The 10269-nt window shown below is 38.0% G+C and overlaps 1 protein-coding gene across 3 annotated transcripts in view; it reads left to right on the forward strand.

The window, feature by feature from the left end:
• The window catches only part of LOC121370884 (serine/threonine-protein kinase D3-like), a 115996-nt gene that overhangs the window by 50041 nt on the left and 55686 nt on the right, over positions 1-10269 (forward strand). For 2 of the 3 annotated variants that reach the window (XM_041496414.1, XM_041496413.1), the window contains exons 3-5: positions 105-236; positions 6300-6448; positions 7489-7530. In XM_041496414.1, the coding sequence (XP_041352348.1) occupies positions 105-236; positions 6300-6448; positions 7489-7530 (323 nt within the window). The remainder of the gene's footprint in view (positions 1-104; positions 237-6299; positions 6449-7488; positions 7531-10269) is intronic. The other variant, XM_041496415.1, reaches the window with a different exon arrangement.

The raw sequence follows: 10269 nt of genomic DNA on the forward strand, positions 1-10269 counted from the left end.
ATTTTACCAGTTGTACCCTCTGGCAGAAACCCTGTTTACAGATGTAGAAGGGCTTTTTGGGGGTATAATATTATAATGTTTTATTTGTTGTATTTCTGTTTCAGCCCAAGCAACCATGGAGGAGCTACAGATTCGACCTCACCTGCTGTTTGTCCACTCGTACAAGTCGCCACACTTCTGTGATTTCTGTGGAGAGATGTTGTTCGGACTTGTCAAGCAAGGGCTGAAATGTGAAGGTCAGATTTATTTTCGTTTTATTCCTCAAAGTGAGCTGTGAAGATCACTTTTCAGAATAGTTCATGAAGATAAACCTCGCGTGCAAAGCACAACGGTGAGGTTTATCCTGTCTATCCATTCCGCCATTCGCAGTTTCTGGACAACGGTTCCGAGGAATTTTGCTCGGAACGAAATTGCGGTCAAAATAACGATTACCATCATATTTCTCCACCCTAATCATATATTGTGATCTATTTCGAGCTCACTGAGACCAAGAAATACTTACTTTGAAACAATCTTCACTTTGAATTAAATGAAAAAAGTCCAACTTTACCGAGCGGATTCTAGCAGCCACTTTCTAGCAGCCAATTACGCTGGCAGACAATATCAGCTGACACGCATGGTGACGTTCTAAACACCGGAATCATACGCCTTTCGAAGACCTTTAAGACATAAAAATTAATCTTGGTTGTTATTTTGATTTTGTGGGTTTTTTTTATATAAAGATACTTTTTTAAACTCTGAAATTCTTAAGTTATAGTGAATACTAATAATTAGCATATCAGTGTGTTTAAAAGTGTGGGAAATACAAGTAACAATCGAAAGGCGTATGATTCAGGTGTTTAGAACGTCGCCATGCGTGTCAGCTGATATTGTCTGCCAGCGTAATTGGCTGCTAGAAAGTGGCTGCTAGAATCCGCTCGGTAAAGTCGGACTTTTTTCCTTTAATTCAAAGTGAAGATCGTTTCAAAGTATTTCTTGGTCTCAGTGAGCTTGAAATAGATCACAATATACGATTAGGGTGGGGAAATGTGATGGTAATCGTTATTTTGACCGCAATTTCATTCCGAGCAAAATTCCTCGGAACCGTTGTCCAGAAACTGCGAATGGCGGAATGGATAGACAGGATAAACCTCGCCGTTGTGCTTTGCATGCGAGGTTTATCTTAATGAACTATTTCCAGAAATGGTGCTAGGCAAGCAATTATGAAATAAAATTTATGTTGGTGAAAAGAATTAATGCAACATGTTGTATTTGAGAGCTAATTCAATTAACTAAGAAGAGTAGTTATGCCTGTATAAGATACAGAGATTTGATGTAGGATTGAAGGTCAGTCATACTGTGAGATTGACTGTCAGTAACAGTGGTTAACTTCCTCATACTGTGGAGGAGGGCTTTGGTTTCCAGTCAGTATTTGTTATTACCAGGGGGTGGGACTTAGCCCAGTGGTAAAGTTCTTGTCTGATGCACAGTCGGTCTGGGATCGATCCCCATTGGTGGCCCATTGGGCTATTTCTCATTCGAGCCAGTGCGCCACTACTGGTATATATCAAAGACCATGGTATGTGCTATCCTGTATGTGGGATGGTGCATATAAAATATCCCTTGCTACTAATGGAAAAAGGTAAAAGGTTTCCTGTCTAAGACTATCAGAGTTACAAAATGTTTTACATCCAATAGCCGATGATTGATTAATCAATGTGCTCTAGTGGTGTCATTAAACAAAACAAAACAAACTTTTTGTTATTACTAAGTGTATCAAAAATAAATTATTACAAGGCAGTCAGTTTGGCACGCCTAAAACTTTCTAGGTGAGTGTGGAGGGTAGTGAGAGTAATCGCTCGTCTATCCTGGCGGAACACTGATTTCTTGTAGTAGGCTGTTTTGCACATCCATATTTTCCCTAGAAATCTGAATTTTACTTCATGCTATTCGGGGGCAGGATTTAGCTCAGTCGGTTGAGCTCTCGGCTGCAGTGCTTGTGTCGCAGGATTAAACCACCTCAGTGGATCCATTCAAGTGATTGAGCTTTTTCTCGTTCCAACCCGTGTACCATAACTGATCAAATACCATGGTATGTGCTTTCCCCGTGTGTGTGTGGGGGGGGGGACGTAGCCCAGTGGTAAAGTATTTGTTTGATGCACGGTCGGTCTAGGATCGATCCCCATCGTGGACCCATTAGGCTATTTCTCATTCCAGCCAGTGCTCCACAACTAGTATAACAAAGGCTGTGGTATGTACTATCCTGTCTGTGGGATGGTGCATATAAAAGATCCCTTGCTGCTAATCGAAAAGAGTAGCCCGAAGTGGCGACAGCGGGTTTCCTCTCTCAATATCTGTGTGGTTCTTAACCATATGCCTGACGCCATTAAACCATAAATAAAATGTGTTGAGTGTATTGTTAAATAAAACATTTCCTTCCTTCCCATGTGTGTGGGAAAGTACATATACTGCTGTTAATGGAAAAATGTAGCAGTTTAAACAAAACAAACTTTCATGCTATTCCAAACATGTACCTCTTCATGTTATGAGAAATCATTTATATGGACCTTTACTTTTCATGACCTTGTAATGTTTTCCAGAGTTTGTGTTTAAGGTTATTTTGATCACCTGCTTTAAAATTTTGAGTTCTTTAATTTCTAGTCTGATCTGTTTCAACTAGCTACCATGTTTGGGCATGTGAGGTCAATGGGATGGGTTGGGGGGGGGCATGTTCTAAGAGTTTTAAGATATGTTAAATATACTGTTCTGGCTCCGTATTCATAAACGTACTTAAGTCAATGTATGATACCCAAATACATACTTAAAGTACATAAATAAGTATCATACATTGACTTAAGTACGTTTATGAATACGGAGCTAGGTACCCAACTTTGTTAGCAATACCAAAATCCAAACACTTTCTATGTGTTTTTATTCAATTAAGGTTCAGACACATTTGTCCTGGGCCCAGCCTCTGGCATGGCTGGTGACTGAATCTGGGACAGATTTGTTAACTCTCAACAGTGAAGTATTTAATCCTAGTGGGTCAGAGAACCAGGCTCATTTAGCTTTCTTTTGCATTAGGAAGGAGATGTTTTACTTAACGACTCACTCAGCATATTTTATTTACGGTTATATGGCGTCAGACATATAGTTAAGGACCACACAGATATAGACAGAGGAAACCCGCTGTCGCCACTTCATGGGCTACTATTTTCAATTAGCAGCAAGGGATCTTTTATATGCACCATCCCACAGACAGGATAGCACATACTACAGTTTTTGTTACACCAGTTGTGGATCGATCCTAAACCAACCGTGCATCAAGCGAGCGCTTTACCACTGGGCATTAGGTAATACATATGTTAGTTAAAACTAAAGCTGATAATCCCAGGCGAAGTCACTTCTCTCACAAACTTTAGAGAGGACGAAGTTTTTAACAGCAGGGAGACTTGAATGTTTAATCCAAAAAAATAATATATTCAAAAAGAAGTTTTATCTTAATACAGGTGCAACTTTTACAATCTGTATTTTAATTTTTATTCATTTTTATTATTTTTTTACCGTCTGTACTGCTAATTGATGGGTATGTGCTATATAGGTTTTTTTTTAAATCACCTTTCCACATGTCGCCTTCTTTAGAAATAATGAAATGTAATTGAACTGCACTAATTTAACCGTTTAGAATTCATTCTCTCACAAGTTTGTATTCTCCTTTCATTTAATAACTAGTCCATGCAGAGTATTGTCCTAGTAGATTAATCTACCACAGTCAAGCTTAGATTACCCAGAGGCAACTAAATGCGTTCCACAGTCACGGTTTCTTAATTGAGACATGTCAGAGGCTGAATCCATGGTAGGCGTGCCTGAACCTTTACTGGATATGGGCACGTAAATTGAGTTCCCATTCCCAATTGAGACACTGTGGAGGTGCAAAAATTGCTTGTCTGCTGCACCTTGTAACTGTTGTTGTGGTCGCTAACACGGGCACTTTAGCGACTTGGGGATCCAGTTTAGGTGGCCGCTGGGTGTGTAGGACAGGTTACCTTTTTATGAGTGCATATACATTAAAACTCCACTAGGACAGGTTTGCTTGTATTATTTTATAATTTTGACATCTGTTCTGTATGTTGAATTTATTCATTATGACAAAGTCTATGTAAAGCTACTTAATTACTCCCCGCATTATTTTTCACGTCGAGGTCTGCTGCTTCAAACAAATATTTTTTTCAATGTATTTTCTGGTGGAGCATAACCCAAACTCCCTAAAAAAAAAAAAATCGCCATAGTCTAGATCCCCCACCTTTTACAATTTCCAGCATATTCGCCTGACAATAAGATTCAACGGTCAGTAGCACGTTTAGGTCATCTATTAGTGCAAGACACGGGTGTTGTCTGAACTAGACAGTCTACCAGTATCTGTGAGCCTGTCACATGATTTTGTGGTGCCAGTCTCTCTTCAAATTCTCAGACACTTCACACTTAATTATTATCTATGAATAGATGTTTCTCAAGTTCTTCACCATTCATCCATTGCAAGTGATGAATATTTTTTAAAAGGCGACACAGATTTTGCCTTACTGTGACTGGCATGGCGAAGTCGGGCTGATCAGAACGAAGTTTGGGCTCACTTCGCCCGGTCGCATGAGCCCTGTAATCCCATGACTGTTTCGATTCTTACCAGGTAAATTATATTAAGTTGGTGTTGTGGGAGCAGTTAATTTGTTTACTACACATTTAAAATAAACAAAAACATACATGTACATCTTTGTTTAATGACACTGAAACACTTTAAAAAAATTTTTTTTTTAGTATGTTATATGTTTTGTAGAACCTACCGGCCTCGGTGGTTTCATGGTTAAGCCATCGGACATAAGGCTGGTAGGTACTGGGTTCGTAGCCAGGTACTGGCTCCCACCCAGAGTAAGTTTTAATGACTTGATGGGTAGGTGTAAGACCACTACACCCTCTTCTTTCTCACTAACCACTAACAACTAACCCACTGTCCTGGACAGACAGCCCAGATATTTGAGGTGGGTGCCCAGGACAGTGTGTTTGAACCATAATTGGATATAGGCACAGAAATAAGTTGAAATAAAATGAAATGTAAAATCTAACATAATGAGTTGAAAGATGTTAGCCACTGGTAGGGTGAGGGATACAGTTATATATTATTCCATCTTTCAACTGGGGCAATTCACAATCTTTAGAGTTGGGTGGCACTCCCCACCTCCTCCCTGGGCACTCTCCCTTCACTTCTGACTCCAGTGTCACTGGCATCACATGGGTTACTATTCTGATTAATTCAGGGTGTCTGCCAGAGGATACAGGGGATAAAATTACGTACCCTAAAATCTTTGTAATTAATGGATATAATTTATGTTATTTGGTAAGAGAACTACTGTTTAACAAAGTTTAAAGTGCATGAAATGCACTGTCCAATTTCAAAACATTTCTCAAACCATAATCACCTATAGTCCATCCCATCATCCTACAAAAATGTTTTTTGTAAATATTTTTAGTTTGGTTTCATGTAAGAAGAAAAGTATAATTGTTTTGGAAATAACCAAAACAAACTATTTTTGTGTGCAATTTAGAAAATAATCAGCTCATAAATACATAACTTGTAGTAAATTCCATAATATAAAAAAAGGCATTCGCAGTAGGAAGAACTATAGTAAGGGGCACTTACGATAAGTTTTATTTTTATTAAGTACCCTCAAATAGTTTTTTGGCAGAAAGTCAAGACAGAATGATAGACAAAGACACCCTATTATTATAATGTGCCCCTATCCTAAAATAGGATCACACATTTCCCAATGCAGCAAGGGATCTTTTATATGCACCATCTCACAGACAGAATAACACATACCATGTCCTTTGATATACCAGTCGTGTGCACTGGCTGGAGCGAGAAATAGCCCAGTGGGCTCACCAATGGGGATCGATCCCAAACCGACCAATATAAAGGCCTGCCAGTCATGGAACATTGGTCTCAAAGGAAAATTAAGATCTGATCTAGGATTTTCTGAGAAGGTGGAGGTTGAGAATTCTAAAAGAGGCCTTAAACCTTTGAGATTCACCAGTTCAGTGTATGCTATTTCCCCGTGATAATATCCGCATATCCGTGTTTGTGTGAGATACGAAAACTTTACGTTTAAACAGTCTAAAATGGATAAGCTATCCAAGTAATTTCAGAATTTGTTATCAGAAAAAAGGTCTTGTCATCTCAAGTGGAAACCCAACCCCAGTGCTATCCCTTGAATCCATCATGGAACTACATGTTTTTGAAATACAAACATTGTGGGGTTTTTTTACAGGATGTGGCCTTAATTTTCACAAGCGATGTGCATACCGGATCCCCAACAACTGCAGCCACAACCGATACCGCCGTCAGTCCTCCAGTAGCCTGTCACCAAATCTGCCTACTGTGCTGCCAGTTCCAGACACTAACCAAAATGAGAACCAGGTACACAGGCATAGCATAGTCGCCGGTTTGTAACTAACTGAAATGTAGCAATGGCACGTTTCTTTCTGCTTGTTTCTTCTATAAACTGTATTGTAGTGCCAGTCTTTGTGTGTTCATGCACAAAATATATCAGCAATCATGTATGTTTGCAGGTCATCTTTATACACGAAAAAGTCACATTTCGGGGCTCGAAATAGTGGCTTACCAAAAGTGAAAAGCAATCCCATTTTTTAGACCTAGCAGGTAAAAAAAAAGTTAAAAAAAAAAAAAAAAAAAATTCACCTGCTAAAACTATCCAAAAAATAGCAGGCCACATTTTAGAGACCTGTTCACTTATCTGTTCTGCTCATTTATCGTGTGATTCTATTGTAATTTAATTAGATAATTTAATTCCATAGTGCTCTAAAGTACATTGCAGAGGTCCTGGGGCCTGTGCTTATAAAACACTTTTAGAGTCCAAACTCAATCTTTAATTCTTCACACGCATACAATTTGTCATGACATTACAGTTTCAGACTCTATTAGAGTCTCGAGTCTAGACTCTATTAGAGTCTCGAGTCTAGACTCTAAAAGTTTTATAAGCACCAGGCCTGTTTCATGACTGTCCCAAACCCTCTCTTCACCCTGTGCTGTTTTATTTCCAGCAGGTCGTATTTTTTCTTTGCAGGACCTATTTCTTTTAGACTGCTGTTTTAGAAAAAACTAACTTCAAGCCATATTTCAGTTCCTATTTTGAGCGCTACATTTTAATACATACATGTATGCTTTAAATGTGGCAGTCTGACACCTGCATCTGAAATAAGTTAACAATTATACAATATTATAGAATTATATAAGTGAATCATACAAATGGTACACACAACTAATATTGGAATAATATAATAAGAAATACATTTTTTTTTTTTTTTAAAGGTTTGCCTTAGACCTTCAGTAGAAAAGGTTAAATTATTGTTATTATAGTAGAGGAAAAATTCTATGGTATGAAAAGAAAATACATATAAGGGCACAAAACACCAAATTTATGTCTGTCATTTTTGCAGCTTTTGTGTTCAGTAAGTCCAAGTGAAGATTTCGTAAGAGAGGTAATGTTGTCATTGGTAATGGCCTTTTCCCTGTCATTAATTCCTCTTATCTAATTTGGGTTAGGTATTTTGATTTATCTGAATTTTGGGTTAGGTATTTTGTATTATCTAAATTTAAACATAAATTTATATGTAAACACAAATGTACTACCATTAATTAACACTTGGTTTCTTGGAAGAGACTGTTTGTCTGTGGTTTTGGAAATATGAATGAACTTTCTATTATCTTTATGAATCATTTAGTGTACCTACATGAGGCTGTATATATATTTATATGGTGGTAGTCCGAATATTTATACTTTGATAACATTTTTCTTTGATTATCCTTGGTTTTTTATTTATTTTATGTATACTGTCAGCCATCTATTCATCAACCAACCATCTGTCCATCAGTCCAGCTATATATTTATCCATTCATACATCCATCCACCCATCCATCCATCCATCCATCCATCCATCCATCCATCCATCAATCATCCATCCATCCATCCATCCATCCATCCATCCATCCATCCACCTGTCTGTCTGTCCATCCGTCCGTCCGTCCATCCATTCATCCATCCATCCATCCATTCATCCACCTGTCCGTCCGTCCGTCCGTCCGTCCGTCCGTCCGTCCGTCCATCCATCCATCCATCCATCTGTCCATCCATCATTTACCTGACTATCCACACTTCCATTCATCCATTGATCAATTAATCAGTCAATCAGTCAATCGATCCGCACATCCATCCATTTATTAATTCATTTGTTTGTTTATTTGTTCATCAGCAAATCCATCTATCCAATTTCCATCCATCCATTCATTCATTTATTTAGGCAATTACTAACGAAGATTAATCAGTGAGAATAATAACTGTGTATTTAGTCTCCTTTTGAAGCACATGGCAGTCAATTTAGATTGCTGTTTCAAGGTGCCCAAGGGCATTTGAACTCTTTAATCATCTTAGTATTTACCTGTCTATCGGTGAGATAATTAAACCTAATGGGTTATGATGCTCTTGAGATTTAGACTTGAACTTAGCAGCATAAAGCTTTACCGGTATGTACACCATTTATGATTGTAGTCTTAGTGTGCAATTTTGGTTTAAAAAATTAAGTGTCATAAGGACTCCCTGTTTGCAAATCTTTAGAGCCCGCCACCAACCCAACTAGATAGCAGTGGATGTGGGTGTGGCTAATCTGTGACATGTTTGCATCAGAACTGTTCAAGCGTGCCTGTCGTGGACACAACCTCTAAATTTCACCAGAGAGTTCTGTCAAAGACAGGGTGTAGATAGCTGTTGTCCTTACTCTTAAAATCAAGGTGGTTTTCTGCTAGCTGTTTGACTTGTTGTTACATTGTATTTTTTTTGGTTATATTCAGTTCATTAGCCAGTTCACCCATGTCTTCTTCCCAGATACTGTAGATCCTAAAATTAATGCGTCCCTAAATTAATGTGAGTGACGGTGGGCTGATTAAAATGCGACATGAAATAAATGCAAGGGCCTCCCTTTGAAATATTACTTTTCTAACAACACATGTCTGTATACTTTTCGGTTAAATCCGAGTTACAGGTGTCTTCAATAAGATCAACTCTCACTAACCTGTTTATAGTCCCTAGTATTTTTGGTGAGATCTACTCAAAGCATATTTTTGCAATAATTTACATAATGTGTATACCGGTAGTTACCTAAATCTGGCTAAACATTAGCATACATTAACCATTACAACTGTATCTTCCCTATCTGTGAACGGCGATTTCAAAGTTATAATGAAAGAACAATTTACAAAGTGGTACAAAGTTACAGCGAACTGGAACAGTAAAAACAAAGAAATGTGGACCTCAGGATTAGCGTACTAAAATGCATTCACACACGCATGAATCGTGTTAGCTTTTGACAGGGTGGCAAAAGACTGCAATCATCACATGTGGCTGGTATCTTGCTGGACAATTAGTCTGTCTCGCCTACGAGAAACCGGCCTCGGTGGCGTAGTGGTTAAGCCATCGGACTACAAGCTGGTAGGTACAGGGTTCGCAGCCCGGTACCGGCTCCAACCCAGAGCGAGTTCTTAAGGGCTCAATGGGTAGGTGTAAGGCCACTACACCCTCTTCTCGCTCACTAACCACTAACAAACTAACAACTAACCCACTGTCCTGGACAGGCAGCCCAGATAGCTGAGGTGTGTGCCCAGGACAGCGTGCTTGAACCTTAATTGGATGTAAGCACGAAAATAAGTTGAAATCAATCAATCGCCTACGATGAATTGGTTTTCCAGTTGTGTTTTATAAATATATTAGAATTTTAATCTTTGTTGTTTTTTGTTTTTTAATAACGTTGGACAGACAAAACATAGAAATAAATGCAAATAACTCAAACTCGCATATTTTGCATTAATATTATGATCGCATTAATTTCAATATCTACAGTATTTACAAGATATGTAGTGTAAAATTCATAACTTAGTATTATAAGTAAAATACCATAAAATACACCCACACCAAATTTCAAAATTAAAATATAGATTTTCTGTGCATAGATCCAAATGTATCAAAAGTGCATCTGTTTTTAAAAACATTGTCACAAACCAAGATGAAATTTAAAAATGAATTACAATTTTCAGTTATTAGTAACTGGAGTAATGGTGAAAAAAGATTATATAATGCACACATTTTAGAATAGGGTGTTTTTATTTCAAACAAAAAGTTATAATATATACGTTCATATGGAACATTATGGGCTACTGTGTATTTGGGG

Source organism: Gigantopelta aegis, chromosome 4 (genome assembly GCF_016097555.1).
Source record: "Gigantopelta aegis isolate Gae_Host chromosome 4, Gae_host_genome, whole genome shotgun sequence".
NCBI classification, from domain to species: domain Eukaryota; kingdom Metazoa; phylum Mollusca; class Gastropoda; order Neomphalida; family Peltospiridae; genus Gigantopelta; species Gigantopelta aegis.